Source organism: Cariama cristata, unplaced genomic scaffold (genome assembly GCF_000690535.1).
Source record: "Cariama cristata isolate BGI_N322 unplaced genomic scaffold, ASM69053v1 scaffold36997, whole genome shotgun sequence".
In the NCBI taxonomy this organism is placed as follows: Eukaryota; Metazoa; Chordata; class Aves; order Cariamiformes; family Cariamidae; genus Cariama; species Cariama cristata.
In genome coordinates, this window is record NW_009627822.1 from 586 (window position 1) to 22,119 (window position 21,534).

General features: G+C 41.4%; 1 protein-coding gene across 1 annotated transcript; it reads right to left on the reverse strand.

The window, feature by feature from the left end:
* Nucleotides 1-2,706: 2,706 nt before the first annotated feature.
* DSTYK (dual serine/threonine and tyrosine protein kinase) lies at nt 2,707-20,187 on the reverse strand. The gene is made up of 13 exons (XM_009704564.1): nt 20,184-20,187; nt 18,724-19,109; nt 12,411-13,074; nt 9,693-9,967; nt 9,223-9,306; nt 7,893-8,069; nt 7,473-7,602; nt 7,062-7,218; nt 6,176-6,308; nt 5,886-5,999; nt 5,279-5,393; nt 4,022-4,156; nt 2,707-3,001 (listed from the first exon to the last, which is right to left on the reverse strand). Exons 1-13 carry the CDS (start codon nt 20,185-20,187, stop codon nt 2,814-2,816), a joined length of 2,562 nt encoding a protein of 853 aa, XP_009702866.1. The 3' UTR covers nt 2,707-2,813.
* Between the last annotated feature and the right edge of the window lie 1,347 nt (nt 20,188-21,534).

Below are 21,534 nucleotides of genomic sequence, written 5' to 3' on the forward strand. Positions count from 1 at the left end.
TAAGTGTAGTGTGAAGGAAGGGCTTAAAACTGGGCTGCGGAGTCTGAAGTGCAGAGCAAGTTCCTAGCACCTCTCAGGCTGTACTTAAACCTTGCAATGACCTAGCAACTCTTCTAGCAGAGCCACCTCAGTCACAGCGGTGACCTTTGTAAACAAAGCTTTTTTTTCCCAACATCATTTTAAGCCTGATCTCTACTTTAGGCTTATAGGAAGGGAGAGGGGAAGTTCACTCCTCACTGTTCACAGAAGCCAGCCTCTAGGATTTAGCTTGTTTTAAGTGACAACGTTGTGTCCATGTACAACAGGAGCCAGTCCACTACCTGGTTACACATGGTACATTGTACAATGCACAAGTTAGAAGTACCCTTTTACAACATAACATTAAAACATAGTGTAACAAACGTCTTCAGTAAATTGAGGCAATAAAGATAGCCTTATCTGGGAGAAGAATATCTGCTCAGCTCAGTCTCACTGCACCAGGCTCAGAGGTGTTTGAGTTTAGTACCACTTTCAAATTTACAGTCTGTGGAATCTTTTAATAAAGTCTTATTCAGCCTGTTTTCCTTGGTCTAATGGGGGGCAAACCACTAGTTTTAAAGATAAACAGGGTGTGTGAAATCTCTCAAAACAAGTTCAGTCAGGCAGACTTTATACCCAACAGAAAAAAAAAGACTGCAGAGAAGTAGCTATACTGGGTTTGGGAAAACCTGCATATCTACAATGCCGCACATGCAAAAAGATAAACCAAATGGAAACAAGACATCAAGGTAGCTACAAACAACAATAAAAAGGCATCAGATAAGTGTCTGGAGATGGCTACACAGGAAAAGCTATACAAGACATTTCTGGAATTGCATATACAGAGATTTAAATTTTATTCATACATTTATTATTTACACAAGCTACCTCTATTAATTGCAAGAGACTGACCTTGACTCTCCTAGTTTTAAATGAGGTTACTAACCACCATGTACAGTAGAACAGAGTTAATACTGTTAATGTCATTGGTGGTGTGAGCGTGCACCAAGGCAGTGAAACGCCTAACAATTCTACTTTGGAAAAGTATTCGTTCTTCTGTGCATGTGGTTCTTAGTTGCTGCACTTTCAGCTGGAGCAGCTGGCAAGGCTGTATCTGTATAGAACCATACTGTTAATGCCATCACAGACCAGAAAAATGCCCACACGTGCAGGTAAGTAAAAAAGTCCTTTTTTATATATAAAAAAAGCATTAATTCTGTTTATTGCACAAAGGAAGATTTAAACTAAACTAATACTGCAGGGTTATGTATCCCTCTCGTTTGTTCAAGCTGTTTAACAGGCAGACTATCAGTTGTAATTTTTCTGTATATTAGCCAATAAATTCCAGCAACAAGGTGCAGTGATTCCACATGCCTACACTACTTTGGATGCAGCATGCTAGCTTTCCTGGGAAACAAAGCCATCGCATGCCCATCCTCTGCAGCTGGGAGGAACAGTAAACCCAGGGAGAACTTGCCAACTCAGTCACATAGTAAACAAGGTGTATTTTCTATTTCAGCCTCCACCCTGTATGTATGTTACATTAAGATCAACCAATCTTGCCCCAGAAATGCAAGAGGCAAGGATATTGTTTTCAGAAGTAGCCCTCTTGGGAAGGGCAGCAGGACCACCCCAGCCCATACCTTCCTTGCGAAGGATTCCCCCCCGCCCCTTTTTTATTCTTTTCAATACAGCCAAATTAGAGATCCCAGAGTGAAACCAGATGAATGGACACAGTCACAATACATAGCTACTGAAGAAGAACAAATGACCTGTTTTCCCTCAAGTATGCTCTCACCAAGCATGTGACTTTAAAAAAGCTAAAGAAACCTTATTTTTAAAAATATGTCTGTCAGCACAATTTAAAACTGTCATTGCCTTTACAACTAATTCAAAACCCAAATTTAATTAAAATGAATTGGCATTTTCCCCATGGACAGTCATTAGTTGTAATGACTTTGTTTTGGTATTACAATATGTAATCTCTGAGCAGTCTTCCATTTTACCAGAAGACTGTAAAAGAAAGGTCAGGTTTCTTCAGACATTCAAATAACTATATGAAGCAAAATTACCAGAAAAAGAGCTTGTTTACAGAAGTAAGAGGTGAAGGGTACATAAGAGATAAATAGCTTATAACCTGGGGTATTTGCACTGCAGTGGAACAGTAGATAAACCCCCTTAGGTAAAACATGGAAGCTTTGCTCCTCTCAATGTAAACATTTTGAGTGTTGCAAGAAGCTAATACAGATAGATAGATACTCTTAGCTTCTAAACACTTTCTAGCCTAGAGCCTCCGCTTTCTCTTTCCTCTCCAACCACACTGTAATTGGTGCCAATCGATAAGTGATTGGGGTAGTTGTGTGGACCAAAGGCCATGTAGGACCATCCGTTAATGGGAAGAGTTTTTACTTTACTGAGTAAAGACTGTCATTATCAACTCCTGGCAACACAAATGCTACCTGAAACATCCAAGATGCTTTTCTTTGATTGGTGTTCATGTGGGATTGGCAAAAATCCCTTTTAGTTCAAGGGCATGGATTTTCTCTCCTATTTGCACAATTCCATAATAAAAGCTGCAGCAGGGTAACTAGCATCAATGGGGTGTACCAGAGGAGATTTCTCTGGCCGCTATTCAAGATGGAACATCCCCGAGGTCTCACCTCTATGAGCAATCTTGTAGTTGCTATGACCTGTCCCACTCATGTTAGCCACAAAGAGCTACATCCGAAGAAACCATCTGCAGAGTTATGGGTTCAGAATTCTCTCACAATTAAAAATTCCTCTGTGCTTCCTTTTCAAGTAGAGTCATCCAACCCTTTATTCGGGTGCTCAGAGCTTGACTTGCAGAGCCTGTCCATGATCCCCTGCAGCATAGGCTGAACAATCCCCAAGAGAGGGCGCTGGGAGGAGTCTCCATCCCAGCAGGCTTCCATCAGCTGCCAGCATTCCTCATCAAACACCGGAAGACGCTCCGGGCGAACTCCTGGAAAATGGAGAGGGACCTAGTTACCGTCAGTACACCTCAAATCTGAGAGAAGCTTTGTCTGATGCTTTGCTGCAGGTTGAAGTGAGCGAAGTGGACTGTCGGGGGTCTAATGCTCTTGATAAAGGCTTAAATTTCAGCAATGCTGCTGAAACATCTCTAGGAGCATTGCTGAAGTCGCTCAGGAGATCATGCATACTTCCAGAGGATGGCCAACACATTTCATTTCACTGGAGCCTCCTCTTAGCAATTATTTGGGAGCAAAATTAATACCCTCCCCTGTAAGAAAACATAGTCCCTCCACTCCACCTGCTCATAATTGTGCCTTGGGAGCAAGTTCAACATAAGAACAAGCAGCAAGTGCAGCCTTCTGACCAAATACAAGACTCACTCATCTGAGTTAATCTTTTTCACATGAGAAGGGGAGAGTTTACACAGACAGGAGCTAAGGACACAAAGTGGTAAAGCACTCTGATACCATGATGCAGGACGAAGGATTAAGCTACCATAAAACACAGTACTACAGTAAACCTACATATAAGACTAAATTTCTGTTTTGGGGAACAACTATCACAGTGTCTTTTACTCAACATCCAGCCTCCTCAGCATGCTGCATATTAAGCATTTGAAAGTACAGATCACTACAGCTTCCAGAAATTGGAGGGGATTAAGCATTCTTTAGGGGATCATGCCTGGCTGGTTCTGGGGTCTGGTATACATCAGAAGTATTGTACTACTACGCATTGTTTAAGCAGTGTGCTAGCACAGTTCCTATGACTCTATGGCAAAGAGGTGGTTAACTGAAAGCCTTTTTTTATGCCTGCTAATTTTAGTTAGGCTCTCAGTAGAGTATGTCCAAGTTTAACTAGGTAAGTGTTACTCTTTAGACTCTCAATGAAGCAATACAACTTGTATTTTTACCTTTCAGTTACAAGAAGATAAAACTGGATTTCCTCATCTCCTCAAATTTTACTTAAGCATAAAGTATGAACCAATAGAGTTCAAATAAGCCATTTATACCTCTTCTAACATTGTTCCAAAGGTGATCTTTGCTTGCACATCTCTCGAAAGCCTCTGGTAACTTCACATGTCCCGAACAAATGTACCAAAACAGAATGCCAAATGCATAAACATCCACTGAGTTATCATACTTTCCTGGGGCAAAAAAACATTTGATCAGTAGGGCAAACAACATCTTCATCACTGGAAACTGAGCAGTCTGAGAACTAATTTCAGTGTTCCACTTCCTCAAATTAAGACCACAACTTCATTGCTAGAAGGCAAGACTTCTGTGAAGCCTAGTAACACATCAGGAGTCACTGCCAAAGGTGGAGGGCTAAAAGGTAAGACCTTCCAATTCTCAGAGGATTTATACACTTAACCTGTACCAGCAGTTCCCAAGCTGAGGTTCGTGGACCACTGCAGGTACAGGTGCTCAGGTGTATTTCAGACTTAAACACCAACATTTGTAACACTAGCAGTTCTGCCTGGCTCTGCTGCTAGCCCAGGAGTCTGCTGGAGCTAACATCAGCCTCTCAATCCAGAAATTTGGCAGCTACTCATTTATAGCAAGTTCACCCACTGAATAAGAAAAGATTGAGCACACTAAGTGCTTAAGGGCTAAGCCAATGCTCACCTCTGTAAGGTCAAGGTCTAGCCTGCTAGTCCTGAGTATTTCACTGTTAGTAGTAAGAACCACCTGAATAATATTTTCTAAATTAAACACAGAGTTGCTTCAATTTGATTGCAATCTTGTCAGAGCAGGGACAGCACCTCAGATAGAACAAAAGGATTCTGGTAAGTGTGGTATGGACCTTAAGTGCTACTGTAAGATGCTTGCTCAGAAAAAAAGCTCAGACACTATCTACCAGAAGCGTAACGCATAGTGAATTTGAACACACTCTACATGTTAGTAACGACTTGGAAATTCTTTACAGGGGATCCTTTCTGAAGTTTTTGCCTATATAAGCCAAATATTTCCAGCTTCCTAATAACTAATAATTGAACTTTCCAATTGCAAGAGTATTAATCACTTCAGCAAAGCTTATGAATCCCACAGTTCTCTTTCAAGTAAACAAAGATTTAAGACTTGACACTTAAAATAGAAGAAAAAATATATAACATGCATTGTAAGCTGGCAGTCTTCTGGGTTTTTGTTTTGTGTTTCTTTTTTTTATTATTTTCCCCTTAAAAGCAAGTTGAGTTATTAATTCAAAGGAGTGGCCTTCAAAAGTCAAGCCAGAGCAGGACAATGGTGGATTCAATCAACGAGCATACCTGTAAAGAGCTCAGGAGCCATATGAATGGGTGTGCCTACAATACTGCCAGACATCATGGCTTCTGGTTTGCAGAACCCCAAGTCAGTGATTTTGGCTCGATTCTTTTTGTCAAGCTGTAGAAGAATTCATACACAGGCAGCTGATAACCATACTTCTCAGTTTTAGTATTGCTTTTTCAATATTAAGCTTTTAAACTACGTTTACATTTCAAGGGTTGGGCATTCATTCTTAAGTAAGCTCCTCTGATTACTTGGCTGCCCTTGGACATTTACCTAGTTAAGCTCAGTAGCAAGACATGCCTTCACTTGTCTTCTACATAGAGAGTGTGGTTGGGATTTGAGAGAAGCAGGAACTGGAAGTACTACTTGTAGCTCAAGCTCTCTGCCTTCAAGAGAAGTCACTCTACTACTCCCTTTCCTCTAGGCTTTCTGCCTGAAAAGGAGTTAGGGAAGCCTCACTGGAATGCTAGTTGTGGCTAACAATACCACAAATTAAAAGATCCTGTATGAAGAAAGATTATTACTTCACTTATATTATGCTTCTCCCTCCCACTAAAAGGACCTCGTTAGACTTCAGGATTAGCCAGATAAAAAAGTTTTCCTTACCAATACATTTTTAAGTTTGATATCCCGGTGCACAAGTCCCTGACTGTGAAGATAACGGATTCCTTCAACTACATCCAAGGCAATCTGTAATCGTGTTTCTAATTCTAGCCCAGCCTGAAGAGTAAACAAACACAGATTTAATTCCTCAAGTAGAATTTACTTTTGCTTACTCTTATTTGCCAAAAACACTGAAAACCAAGCAATTCTAGCTTTGTTTTACAATTAATAGATATTCAAGTGTGGATTTTTTTTTTAATGTATATATACATACACACACAGATTGTTGTTACCTTTAGTCCTGTATAAAGGTCTCTGTGCAACCGTTCCATTATCAGTAAGACGGCAATGCTGGAGCCTCCTCCATAGCCATAATCTATCACAGAACCATGTAGATGTACGAGCCGCTCGTGTGTCTGCAGAGACCTAGAGAAAGTTCAGCACAGAAAGCTGGTCATTTTTATATCCCTCCCTCCACCCCAGGCCAAGCCTCATCTTGTAAAGGAAAAATGCCCAATAGCTGCAGCTTTAGCACAATAGTAAGATACACCTATACCATGTGCTGTACAGTAAAAATTCACAGCATCCCACAGTTCTGAGGACCATAACAACATACAGCTGTCTGATCCAATTAAACTCAAGAAAGCCTATTAAAGGTTATAGTACCAAAGAAATACTGTATTATTTCAGCTGTCTGTACTGCAGCACCTGCCTGCAGCTGTTTACTAAAAATGGGCTCAGTTTTCTGCAGTGTAGACCCATCATTTTCTTTTATGAATTCAGAGAGCACAAAGACAGAATGGGAAAGGAGAGACGATTCAACACCCAAAAAAAAAAAATCAGTGGAGAAGAACTGTTTGCTACCATACTTTATTAATTCTAATTTACTCTGCAAAATAGCAAGCATTTGAACACTGCAGACACCAGAGAATCAGATTAAGACAGGAAGGAGCATGTCTGCCTACCATTCTGTGCCTATTAGATTTTTGCAGTGGCCATGGCAAGCTGCTTTGCCTTTGCTAGAAATGGCAGCTTAGCGTTTCATGAAGTCAAGTCACTGATTGCAGAGTAGACTTATAGCAAGGAATATTCTGCCTATGCAAACGCAAATAGCATTTCTTTGCAGCAGGGAAGTTAAGGAGAACCGTGTGGAATGAGAAAAGTGCTTACAAAACACACCTCATATAGTGAAACTCAAGTGCAAGGTCATTCCAGTGCTTCTCATCTGGAGGAACAACAGATTTCAGTGCACATGGGAAATGCCCTCCCCAGCTGTCACACAGATAGACCACGCCGTACTGTCCTCGGCCCAGCTCACGGCCCAACTTTGGTTTGCCTGTAAGGCACAACATCCATTTAGTCAGATGTTAAAACATGTTTGTTTCTTCCTGTACACTATCAGGCTGGCAGCCCGGAGCTTTTCATGAGCCAACAGCTGCACAATTCAAAGTACTCAGTATGTCTCAGATGGAGGCTCACTGAAGTAGTTGAGTGAAAAGCAAAACACCCCTCCTACTCCTTTACACCCACTGACTGTTTCAGAAGAGGGGAGCAGAAGATAACACAAAGAACATCAAGCACAATGCTCACCATGTAACAGCACATCCTGGAGGGACCTGCTCTCCAGCGAGAGTCGTGCTAGCCGAGGAGCATGATCCTTCCGCACCTTCAGCCACAGGTCTTCTGTTTTCTCCAGCCTGCCAGAATGGCCATCTTCTAACTACAAGAGATACCACATATACACTGTAATCCTGCCTGATTTGAATCCCGAGCATAATGTGGTTGAGGGTCCTTGCACAACTGAGTAGAGATCCTATTTAAAGCATGCCTCGTTTAAAAATTGGACCTTGTATCAGGGCACTCCTACCAGCTCTGCCACCTAGACCTACAGAATGGCAGCATTAACTGCACGAGCTGCTCTTTTAGCTATCTCTGCAATTAAAAAATCCTCTTTCCGTAAGTGGCAAGGTACAAAACAAGACCTCCTTCTTAACAGCTCCACACACTCACCTGTCGCAGAGAAGCTGCAAAAGCCTCATGGGAACTGTTTAGCCTGGTCCGGAACTGGCTACAAATGCTCTTGGCTAATTTGGATGCACTGAGGCTCTCAATAGCATCCTGAGCAACTTTCCTCTTCCAGTCACTGGTGATGGCAGGTGGGCTGACCCATGTAATCCGCTGGATTATCTAGTAAAACGGAACAGAATTAAGGCACTAGCACAAAAAAGCAAAGGGTCAGTCAATTTACTCAGACTGCTTAGATATCTTGTAATAATGTACAGTCATCTGCACATAGAATTGGGCTAAATAATTACCTTACAGTAACTACTAAGAATTTAGAGATATTGATCACAATACTGTTGCACACCCACACTAAATAAGAGATTTGATTTTTCTGAGTATCTGCTCAGTTCATTCCTCCAAGCCAACCATCCTTTCATGTCTGACTAAGAACATACACAGACAGACAGCCACCACTTGGAAAACCACAGAGTTGTGGTGCAGCTTGTAGGCTGAACGAACAAGCAGAGAAAAAACAGAGACTCAGGAAGAGAGATGTTCCTAAACTGGTGAAAGCTACAGTGAAGCAGCTTTTTGCCAGATGGACACACTGTCAAGGTGCGGAAGTCTTAGGTGTCAGCATGCACCACTTCCCTTAAATTCCTGGGTGATTAAGATGCCCTGCCCCACCCTTTATTAGAAGCCACAGAAATCCAGCCGCTGCACACGCAGTCTGGATCATTCTCGCAGGCTGAAGGAGGAATACGAAGGTTTTTTACCACTCAGTCTGCACTGCACCTTTTTGGGAAAAACTCATATTCCTCTCACCCATCCATACACAAGGAATCTCAAGAGAGAGAAGGCAGTAAAGGTCATCAACAGCTCAAAGCAGGAACTTCAGAAAGATGAATGCTTTAACAGACAGAAAATTAAAACAAAGACCTGAGGAAATCTGGTCTGCTCTGGAGGGAGAACAGTGAATTGACCTGAATCAAGATATATTGCAAAACAAACCAACCCACAAGAAACTCCCAAACCCAAATAAACAACCAGTTACCCAAAACAAACAGCAAGAGTTTCATAATGCTGATCATCATATTCCTTTGCCCTTTCAGAACAGAAAGGAAACATTAAAAAGGTATTTGCTTTAAATTAAATGTTAGCATCTCCAGGAATAAACTATACACACCGCCTTAGTGCGGAGTGGGGAAGCAACAGCTCTCCAATGCATGTGCCCAGAGTCAAAATTTAGAGAGCACCTGTATTCACATTATTTGCTCCAAAAACATTTCACTATATAGTGACATGTACTAGAAATAAATTATAGAGATGCCCATACCTGTTTGATCTGTTCCCACAGCATTCTGGTTACTGTCGAGCCTGAGTGGAAAGTGACTTCAACGTGATAGGCTGCATTTAGTATCTGGAAAGCACGGGAAAGATGAAAGTATGGGAACTTTGCAAGCTATAGTCACTACAAAATTTGCTAGACTCTCTGAAAATGAAAAAATGGACACTGTATGGCATACTCCATGATTCACTTGGTTCAATTCATTTATTGTACTAAGCTCATAAGTGTTTCTAGGATGTAATCTGATTCCTATATACAGATCCAGGAAAGGTAAGTACTAGGCCTTTAAGTGACTGTTCCCCAGTTTTAGCACCTCCCTTAATGACACCAGACCCACACACACTCCAGAGCTGTGTTCCTCTCATTTTACAGAGCATCTCAGCCTCCTACCACCCTTGCTGGATCAGGATAAAGACAATTATTAAAAATATTCTAGACAGCTACTTAAGCCACCGTACCTGTTTGAGATAATTGCTTGTGATGTGTACAGAAACATCCTTTGACTTCTCCAAACTCCTTGCAGGGTGTACTGCAACCTCCCAAGACTCCTCCAGGCTCTTCAGACATCTCTCCAGAGTCCCTACAAAGCTCTCTCGCAGATAGTCCACTGAACTAATTAACTTGTTGGCAACTGCTTGGTTTAATCGAGAAATAATCAGTTCCTGAATTTGCTTAATGCAACACTTTATGTCCTTGGAACTAACAGGTTCCCCATTCTCAGGAATGATGATATCTGCACAAAAGAAAAGAAAGAGGCATCTTTTGTATTCAACATTATCATTGTTGCAACAATGCTTTGAGTGTTTTGCAAAGGAGCTACAGCACAACCCCAATCCAGCCAGCTTCTGCTCCAAACACACTATTTGGCTCCTTCAGAGGTTCATTACTTTAGATCCAGATGATATAAAGTGAAGCCAACAGTGTTTCGAGGTCATACAAAAAAAAACCCAAACTCGTGAGCAACAGAAAAACATGCATACTGACTATTGCAAAGGATTAAATGTAGGATGTCTAATGCTACGATGCCAGTTTTACACGAGGTCCCAAACCCAGTCCTACAGATCTTGAGTAATTTGGTACTCTGTGATAGAAAGTACTAAAGCATTAGAGTAGTTCCAGGAATGCACACCTGGTTACTCCAGTTTCAGGGAAGCTAAAAATCACATCTGACCAAGGTGGAAAATATTCTGATGTTTGCTTTCATTCGCTGGTGTTCCAATTCACAGGATACTCAACTCTAACACCTCATAGGCTATACAAGCATTCTGGAGCTACTACAGGTTTACAGTGGTACAGTGACAACAAATCAACTATCACATCAAAAATTAAAGGGCAGAAGCACAAAGCTGTCTTTCTATCTAAAGAACAGATCAGGAAATTCTTCCAGGCCACACTGCAATCCATAAGCACTGCTGGCTGTTGAATGTTATGAAGAGAGTGATACAACAGCCACACCGGTTACATGAATTTCTTTTCCCCCCAGGTACCTTGAAAAGGCTGATTACCACTTGGTATTTTTAAACAAACACTGAGCAATCACTGCTCATGCACTGTAGCTACTCTGAGCAATACTATATTACTACCAGGAGCTGAAGAACTTGTCTCTGGATTTCGGCCAATAGCCCAGCCTACTTAAAACAAATCCAGTGATTGGCAGATGGCATTAGCTTCTCAAAATAACACCTTCCTCCTTTCAAATACTGATAGCCAACAAGATGCTACACTCTAAGTTATATTTGTCATGCAAATAAATATAGACACATATTTACTGCAGGTGTTTTATCTTGTGCGGTCCCTAAGCATATTCCTGCACACACAGAATGCTGAACTCGGGCACTACAGTGCTCCAACTCTGTAAAGAGTGGGACAGACAGAATACAGGAATTATTACCTGTCCTGATAATGGAGCAATAGCAGCCCTAAACAGGCAGAATTAATACACTCGCTATACTGTTGGCATATGCTAGTTTGTTGGGGTTTTTTGCAGCATGCAAATAGGTTATGTTAAAATAAGCTCTTTATGAGGACTACGTTTTGTATGGGCACTACAAAGCAAACATTTCAAGAAACAGGAAAGATCTTATCAATTTCCCACCTGCAGAAGCAAAAAGATCCAGATCTTAACCTGCAGGATTCAGCATTTCTCCTCTTTGTCCCAGGAGATAACATTACAGTTTGAAGTCGGGAGGAAGTAAGTCAAGACAAACAAAATTACCTAGAGTTTTGGCCTCTCTCATACCTCAGAAGAGTGCTCAATTCACAAAAAAAATAATACAATTCTTCTAAACCAATAGCCTAGAGTTATTTCTGATTTTATTTTAAATAGAAACATCTTTCCCCATCAGACCAGTGAACTGCATTTCTTTTTAACAGAAATTGTTATGGTAAAACTCTGCTTAGCAAGCAGAGGGGAAGAGATCCATGGAGTATCATGGAGTATCTTCCCTTTGATGTTTATGACAGACCACATCAGACAGAAATTGGATAGCCTCTCACCCTTCGCAGTTTCCACATCATTCCATTTTCAGCTTCTGTGTTCCTGGAAGTTCTGGTACTAGAAGATGTAGTGAGAATTCTCACATTTCCCAAAAACACACACTAAATGTCAAGCGGAAGCCTCAGGAGCACAATATATTGTGTTGATTTTTTTTAAAAGGAAAACCTTACCTACTCAGAAGGATTTCATTTTAGGAGGTTCTATACCCAAAAGTCTTATGCAAACCTCTCTCAGACAAAGAAATAAAGCAGAAAGTACAAATCAAGCCTTCACTGCTAAAACTCAAACAGCTTTTTTTCTTAGGATAGCCTTATTCCCAAGTCTCAACACATCCACTGAGGCAAAGTTGAGAGAGTTATTTTCTTCTTCAGCAGAATAGGGAATTAAAGCACAGAAGTAATACACCCTAACCCAGAACTGTGCAGCAAGCTATGTGGGAAATATGTGACTTATAAGAAACCAAGACTTAATATATTCAGGCCTCTCATGTAAGGACAGTGTTTTTTACACAGGAGATACCACAGAAAAATCCTTTGTGTATAAGTTCTGAATTTTCTTGCCAAGTCACTTGTCTTGACTGTCACTCAACCATCCCTTAGCAGATGGCAAATATTACTCCATCACTCTCCTTTAAGGTCCCTAACCTCTTTGTTCCCATTACTCTCCTGCCAGTAGTTACCTTTGAATTCCATATTGGCAGCATCCTCCAAGAGCTCCTCTTTCATGTTGCTAAGAGTCTCTATGATCATGTCCTTCATCTCCTCTTGTTTGCGGTTGGCAATGTTCATGAGAGACTCATAGAGCTCATTCTCCTTCTTGCGGGTATACTCCAGCCTCTTGGGAGTGATTTGCAGGTCTCGCTGCATGTCAAAAGCCTGATTGATGAAGATGTTCAGGCAGCGGCAGTGCACCTCGTTTAAACTGGTAGCTGCTTCCACAAGATGCTTCTGAAGCACCTGCCTGGAGAAAGTGCTTAGGAGACGGAGCTTCTCAAACTGCTCCACCAGCATGCTCTGGGCATCGGCATCAGGAGCAGGTGCCCCGCAGCTGCAGTGGTTGGTACTCAGGTACTCCAAGTCCATCAGCTGGCAGTAAAGGGAGGACTTTTCATTATCAGTTTTTGGGGGAGAGATCAGGTCAACCCCCGACTCTGGCACTTTGAAGAAGAAAATTGGCAAAGAAAATTTCTCTTTGATTTCGCGCAGTTCATTCTCATCTGATGAAGAAAGTTCAGCCTCGCTGATGGCAAAGATGACAACAGGCAACACTTGGTTCACGTACTCTCCCAGGGTGGCTTCAGCAGACTGGAATCCACGACATGGTGCTACAACAACGTCCACTTCCTGCCAAGTGAGGAAATTAAAAAAAAGGGGTTGTACAGGTCCTTTTAAAAACTGATACATGCAAAAAAAATGCACTGTAATACATTCAACAAAATGCAAAACCAGAAACATTCAAACCCTTTAGAACAGTTATGGAGTCTCACATACAGCACCATGCTTTAGTATACAGCCTACCTGCAGGGCTGATGAGAGCCCTCTCACAGGGATGGCAGCCAGACATGGATTAGTGCCCACTGACTCCAAAACTCTTATTTTGTACCAAGTGCCTTTGAGTTTTAACCCAGCTCTGAACAAACTTAGAACAAGTTTCCCAGGTAAGCGCCATCGCAGAATAGCTGTCATTCTTTAGCTTATAGCTGCCCCATTTTGCAACAACCTCTCCCATTGATGTTTACCAGATCTGCGGCTCTTTGAAGAGATATCCATGCTGTCAGTTTTCACTGTAGCTTCCAATGGTAGAAAGCACTACACTAGCCACTACTGCCAAGACAAAGGCAGCACAATAACCAGTTCCAAAGAGTTCACAGCCAAATGACAGATAAGGAAGAACAGATGGTTGTGACAAGCTTAGTTATGACTTTCTTCAAATCCAACCAAAAGTTAAGAGATGTATTTTATTTACTTATTTTCTTACGGCACAGAGTTTCACTGCTTTGGTCAAATGCTCCTGCTGACGTCACTTCTTACTAACCCTACTAAAAAGGGCCAGTTCTGAAACCTGCTTCCTTCCCTTCCAAGGAAGGAGACAAGATTCACCTCTGGATACGCAAGAATAGTGTTATAATTGCATATATCACTCTACTGAAATAAAGATAGAAAATGTCAAAGGCTCTGATCTGAAGAGAGAATTTTAAGTGCCATCTTCCGACTCATAATAGGGGACAATAATTAAGAACTCCTCAGTCATTTTTCTCCACCAGAAAAATGAAAGACGTGACCACGTCTCCCAACTGCTCTTAGAGCTAAGAGGAATTCATTACTGCCACGGGACTCCCCGGTGCTGAACTCAAACCTGTCTGATGCACAGGAGGTTGAGCAGAATGGGATGCAGTGCTGCAATATTCACCAGGACGGATGACTCACACCAGCCACTGTAAACAAAGGAGGAAGCCAGTGCTGTCTCTAGGAGACAAGGAGAAAACCAACACAGACAAGCGAACACAGCCTGAGCAACTGGTCCTTCTGTTTCCACAGAGGCCTCTCAGGCTTTTCCAAAGACCATTACCAACATTTCTTGCCCACCCCTCTGGTTTTTTTAAGTGTCCTACAGAAGTTTAAGCACTGTCTATGCAGCTTCATATTATTAGGGATCAAGTCTTCCTATACGGGGAATACCTATGACTCACACTGGATTCCTAGAATTTTTAAGTTGGTTCTCACAAGGTCACACCAATATAAACACACTTGAACAATACTGACAGAGCTGTAAGCATGAAACTGCTGTCAAGTAACTTCATTCCTATTTTCCTTAACTAAAAGGCCCTTTTTAAAATATCAAAGCCTCCCACTTAGCAATCTGAACATCAGGTACACAGATATCAGAGTTACAGCTCTTCCACTTAAAATATGATCCAGAGGTGCTGTCAACAGCAATACAAAAAAGACAGTTTAAAAAGAATACCATGCAGACACCCTATGTACTCATCTATGCATTCAGACTTGCAATGCCAGGATGGCCACTGCATCCCATATCCCAGAACAAAAATTAAAATCGAGGATCAAGTAGGTCTTGACCTACAATAAGACAAGTGGAGTCTCGCTAAATGCATTCAGGGACCACTGAAGTGTGCCATTTTACTAAGTCAACAGATAATTCCTCATTTCCAAATCAGTTAAAAAGCATTTATTTGCTACATCCCAAGAGGACATTGGCCTATTTTGCTAGGCTTCGGGCAGTTTAATCACTGTTTGCTTAGTTAACTGAGGTGCTGAGAAGCTAACCCAATTTAGTCAGATTTTTACCCAAACTCCTACCAAGCAGATTAAGACTAAAGCCCCAGCTCAGTCTTTTTCTAAGCCAATTTGAATATTCTGCCATTCAAGAATAGTCTCTGAATCACTGAAGTCTGACACTTACTGCATTTATTACATGTGAGCTAATTTCACTGCCTCCCTATTAATCTCAGGTACAGATATACCCCTAGATTCTACTTAGAACTTTTTTTTTCCATTCACATACTCCCCTGTCCCCAATTTTTTCTGAAATCTTGCCAGTGTATTCTGTTTCCATGAGGATCTGATTCAGAAGTTCAGTAACTCTAATCTACAGAGAATCCCAGGTAAAAAAACTGAACCACACCTCTGTTCTCCAAACACTGCTGTCCTTTACAGAACATAATTGCTTTGGTTTTGTGCAATGACTCTGAACCCCACTTCATCAGGGAATTTTGTTTTACCTTTGCTGGAAGAGCCAGCCCAAGAAAGCCTGTGAGGTATACACACTTAGGAAAGTCTGAGAAGCAATGCTCTTTTTCTGACCATAAATTCTTCCCCTGTAAAAGATATATCACTAAGCAAGCAAAACTAGATACAGAGAACAGGTTTTGCATGGGCAGAAGAATAATTCCATGGTGCTGGCAAAATGAAACTTTTTAGTCTGAGACTCAAAGCAAGACAAAGGCATGAAAAAGGAAGCTTTCAGCCCTGTTACCCTCCTCCCATTCAGCTGTACCACCCAGACAAAAACCAATACTTCAGAGAAGTCCATTTTGGCTTCCAGGCACAACTGATAAGATTTAGGGAACGAGCCAACTGTTTACTCCCACTATAACTCTAAATCTGTCTGGCTAGATGGATTATTCCCCATGACCTAGATGCATTCCTGTGCACAGTGATCCCCAAGGAATAGAGCTGCTTTGCCAAAGTTTTTCCTTCCCTGATATTTAAAAATAACTTTCACATACCTATTAGCACAAGGTAGTGTTCTCACAGCAGCCGACCCATGCAAATGAAATATGTGGCTCCCTCCTCCTCACCCTCTTTTCTGTGAAACAAGTTTTGATTAAGACATCCTTCAGTAACACAGAAAAGCAAGCATGGTCCCATCCTGGATATCAGACTAAAGAAAAAAACCACAGGGTGCTCCACTAGCAGTTCAATATTAAGAAGTGGTATATTCTACAGTTGTATTGAATTTATCTCCAAGTAAAAAAAAAGTAGTTTAGTTAATATTTGGATATTGTTAACTTACAAATAACTTAGCCTTTCTTTATTGGAGTAAGGGCTAATGAGTTTGGATTTAGCAAACAAGTACCTGCACCAGGAAGCATGATTCAGCATTAAGTGCCTGCACAAAACAGCAGCATGTAATCTAGGTGCCCAAGCCAGCCTGTGCAATTAAGTCTCTTGGTAAGAGATGCTCTTAGGCCTGAAAAGCTGCGCCACATTCCCCAGGTCCTGAAGTCACTGACAGCTCCTTTGATAGCAACCTACTGGTAATTAAGTGTCCTCACTATGGGGAATGAATGCGATTTCAAACAGAAATCACAAATTAAATTCTCATCTCCTACAACTGTTCAAGTCCACAATAAGGATCTGCTAATGTTTCTTCCTCCACTAGTAAGGTGTTTGAATATCTAGAATGTAAGGTTGTAATGAAACACAGTACTACTTATAAGCACTCTGCTGTTGGGAGAAAAACACACTGATGAAAATACATGGATTCTAGGTAACAGGTAGGGTAAGATTCAGATTGATTTCCCTCCCCCTCTGCTCAAAAGGTGTTCAGCTCCTCCAAAGTATTTGGTTTCTGGGCAAATCTAAATCCTTAAGACCTGTACTGAATATCATGTTATTATCAAGCATGCAATTGTTATTAAACTCTTAGTTTTGTTTCACTAGTTAAAAAAAGCAGAAGTTCCTTCTGCAGACATGCAACTTTGGATAGCGTCCAAAAAACCTCATCCATTATTGCTCCAGATATATATTCCACTAGTTACAGAAGTAGTGTCTATGACTAGCAGATATTTACTTTAAAAACTTTGTTGTCTTGGTGTATGCCGAGCAGAGCTGGAGAACGCACATTAGCTAGAAGGGTAGAAAAACCACAGGTCTCTCAACAGGAGCTCAGACTCTTGTAATTTAGCAGGAAGCTTTCCACAGCCCAATTACCTGCTAAAATGCACTATGGTATCCTATCAGCCTTAAAAAAAATTGTTCTTCCTTTAGCCCCTTGAATTCACGTAAGGAATCCTTTGAGTCAATCTGAAGCTCGCTGTGATTCACCCTCCCTCTCCTTCTATTGGAAGAGCTTTTTATTTCACCAACCCTTTTCAAATTAATCTGAGTAGCTGTTTTCATCTAAGTGTCCTAAATATAACCAAAGCCAGACAGAGAGATCTTTGTCACTCACATGAGAAATCTGAAAGAGGGTTGTAAACTGCAGTGTGTCTAAACTGGCCCATATAAAAATGTAACCAAGTAAAATAAATGTAAAGCTAAATACTCTTATGCATAGCAAGGCAGGATTTTACAAGCAGAAGCTCCAGAACAGGCACTTACTTTGCAGCACCAGCAGCTGATCTGGTGCTCTTTGGGAAAGCAGTGGATGCCTCACAGTTTATACAAGCATGGCACTTCTGTTCTCTTTCAGTGGATACTGGAAGCCACAAACCCACTACGCATAGCATTGACTGGGCTGATCTCATTAGGATAGGCTTAAATTTAGCTACAGGCTGGGTTTGTAAAACATATTTCAGACTGATGAAGATAGACTGGGTCTTCATTTTCTGCCTATTTACAATCATGTCTCAATTCATATGTCCAGAAAAAAATTACCTTGCTATTTTATTGTTCAACTATGAAGTTCATACTCTTATGTGACAACAGATGATATTCTTTGCACTTAAGCAATTTATATTTAAGAATTAACTGTCTATTCCAGATATTCAACTGCCAAACACAACGCTCCAGAAGTATTATACTGAAATAACAAAGGCTCAATGTAAGATAGGAAATGCAATTAAAGCTACGGAAGCTATAAAAAGCTATGAAATACAACCCTCACTTTTAAAGATATTTACTAAACACCAAACTGCACTACTCTCAGAACAGGAACACGTTTTATGGACAAGTAAAAGGAAAGTCAAAGCAAGATACTAACAACATTAGAAACAGTACTGAGAACAGACTCCCACCTTCTTGTTCTTACCACCCTCAATTTCCATTGACACGACAGAAATGTAAAAAGCCACCCTCTGACATGAAGTTAGGTCATTTTATCAGATGTTGGAAGCAAGAAGCCTTTTTTCTGACAACAAGCTCTTCACGACAGATTAAAAAGTACATATCCTCGTACGACAGCTTCTAGCTACTATCAGACAGCAAAGCTAACTCTGAATGACCTTGAAACTGGAGTAAAATTTTAGAAGACTCTTGGAGTTACATCTGAGTAAGCTTGGCTTCTGAGATGGATGGAAACATTACAGAGGAATGATAATGCTAAGAGTCAACACTGAAACAAAAGTACACAAGCACACAGTGATGTCCAATTAAAATCCTAACACCAGACTTCGAGTTCCTCTTCAACTAAAAAGAATTCCTATGCTTAAGAGTTTATACCATTAGCTTTGTTAGGGACTATAAATGAATGTTAGGGAGTATAAAGAAACATCTGGAGTTCACTACAATGGTACATGGACACCTAGTTACCTTTAGTAGTGAGTACGGCAGCATGACCTCCAGCTCCGCTATCTGGTGAGCAGGATCTTCACTGTCCCCATGAATCTCTAAGTCCTCCTCTGGTATCGTGTCCCAGTGCCCTCGGTGGGCTGCCATCATATGGACCAGTTCATACTGCTCAGGCAGCGCCAGGCTAACCCGTGTTTGTGTCCCATGCGTGAAACGGATCCGTCGCCTCTTACAATTCTCCTCGTTGCTGATTTTGGTGGTAGGGAGCAGCTTCTCACCCAGCAGTATGTTGAGTAACTGGCATTTGGCATTACAGTTCTGGCCAAGGATCAGAAGGCAAGGGTGCCAGCTCACAGTCCGCTGGAGATGCTCTTCCTCATGGCGAGGGAAGGAAATGAAATTCTGCCCTAAAATTGAGGACAGACTGCATTAGAACAGGTTGGCTGAACAGCAAGTCTTGTATCTCTAAGCCAGCTGAAGACAAAAGTTCAGACATTGCTGCCCCACAGCCCGCCAAGAAACCCACATAGCACCAAGAATTTGCTTATGTATCCTGAAACCAGCGTCAGCAATTCAGCATTTCTACGGCACCAACACATAGGTCCACAGTAGGGTGATTCTCACAAAGCCATTAAGACAATTTGTTACTGTTCTCCCCACCTATTTCACTGGCAAGTGCTTACACACAGAGCTCTCTTCAGCAGGTTAGTGGGAGACTAATGGTAGGCCCTAAAAGTCAGGAGGAAACAGTTTACAAGGTTGAAACAACCAAAGGGCTAATTTTGCCTTGGGTTGGAACAGTGTCCCACCTTGCTCCAAAGTTCAGGGAGGCCCAATGGGTCGCTAAGGCTAACTCTTCCCAAGTTTTGATGGCTTAACTGTACAGAAGGTTCCTGTCACATACCAGAAACAAATTCAGTCAACTATGAACTGGTGACAGTTCCACCCACGCCGTTAAAAATGTCAAATACTTTGCATCTACCAAATCCCAGGAGTATTACTGCACAAGCTTGTTGACCAAAGATCATTGACATTAAAGTAGCAAAACCTCCTTTCTAGCCTCAAGGAAAGGCACTCTTGCAAAATTGCATGAAGCAGATGACAAGACCAAGTTTGCTGAGACATGGCAGCAGAACTAATAGCCTCTGCCAGCAATTTCCTATGACAGAAATACAATCACAGCATCTAAAGAAACTGTCACGCTTTCACCAGCCTGGGTAGAGATGTGCCCAAGGGAAGACACTCTTTGCTAGCAGCCAGAAGGTTCCTAGTGCAGTCTAAAACAGACTAAGAAACAGTTTCACTCCTGTGATTGCACTAACAGTACACATCTTTCCTAACCTGTATAGTCAAATTAAATAGGCAGAGTTTGCCAGATATTCTTATTAATTTTAAGAACAACATTTAAGATGCAAAAGGAAATTACTCAACATCTGTATCTTCTTCAGAGTAGCAGGACTCCCTGTAATCACTCTCCTTACCCATCTTCCATCTGAAGCATCAGTTGTATCGTCTCGCTAACTAGGCCCTTTGAATTCTTAGCCCATGATGCTGCAGCTCCTTGCATTTGCCTTACTACATTAATTCAGTCTCAGTACTGAATTTAGCTTCTGTATTCTTTTACAAGGGCTAAATACAGCTTTTCCCACGCTCAGTCATCTAAGCTGAAGTCTAAGAAGCTTTGTGTTACCTTATGCATGGCAACAGAATAATTCTGGTAGTACAAAAAAATGGATACAAACAAATTCCCCATCTGCTGCACTTCAGCACAATCCCCGTGAGTACAAAACAGCTAGCGTTCCACCACAGCCCATGTTCCCAGATCTGAAGGCAGATGGCACCCGAGAATGAAATGGCAAATGGAGACACCAGTCCCCAAAAGAACTGCCAAATCTGGAAGCTATAAACCAGTACGATTGCCTTGACACCAGGCGAATTGACAAGAATGACAGTTTAAAGATAGACACAAATACAATACAGCAGAGAAGCACTAGCAGGGATTTTGTAGGGGAAGGTCCTGTTTCACCAGGGCTATTAAAATTAATTTAATGAGTCATGTTTTGGCATCCAGAATTGTTTCAGCATCTCAAGCCCCAAGAAAACAAGATACTTTCATATACCAAGATACTCCTCAACACTACTAACCAAATTAAAGATAACATAAAACAGCTCTTCTAGCCCTCATTCTGATAGCATTCCATTCCTCTATTTTAACTAAAATAATTCAAATTGGGAGTTGGTTGTATCTTAGACCTAGTTTAAAGCTTCTTTTAACATCTTGCCTAATATTTACCTTTCCTTGAAATCTGCAGTCTGGATATAGGGCTGCTGGAAGAGTTCTCTCCATCAGAGGAGTCCTGCTATCCCGGACAACACTAAGAGGAAACCCTCGCTGCCTCAGCAAGCCCCTCTCCTGCACCTCTGCCCCACACTGCCCCAGACACTGACTGCCATAAACCAACAGTTTGGAAAAGGTTAAGGGAGACATCACTTCTTGAAGCGTGACTCTTCATAACTGTTTCTTAAACAAGCCTTTCAAGATACACAACCATAGCAGAGTGGCCACATCAAGTGACTGAAGGGCAGAATCTGGCTAGCAGCTCACAAAAGATAAAAATCCAGCAAATATCCAGAAATAGCACATTTAAGCCTTCATCTACAAGATAAAGAATTTCTTTGATCTGGTTACAACTATTGAAACTTCAACTGTAATTACATGCTACCAAGCATGAAAAAAGCACTTCAGAAAGCGTTGTACAGGCTGCGAAGCCTTCTCTGCACAGGCTTTTGAAAAGAAAAGAAGAGGCAGATTGCACCCTCTCCTCTTTCTGG

What these genes read in the sequence shown, in the direction of transcription:
- DSTYK (XM_009704564.1), bottom strand. An exon ending in CAAGCAATTATCTCAAACAG is followed by an intron (nt 9,307 to 9,692) that starts GTACGGTGGCTT and finishes CGTGCTTTCCAG; the next exon opens with ATACTAAATGCAGCCTATCA. An exon ending in TTGCAGCTTCTCTGCGACAG is followed by an intron (nt 7,603 to 7,892) that starts GTGAGTGTGTGG and finishes TATCTCTTGTAG; the next exon opens with TTAGAAGATGGCCATTCTGG.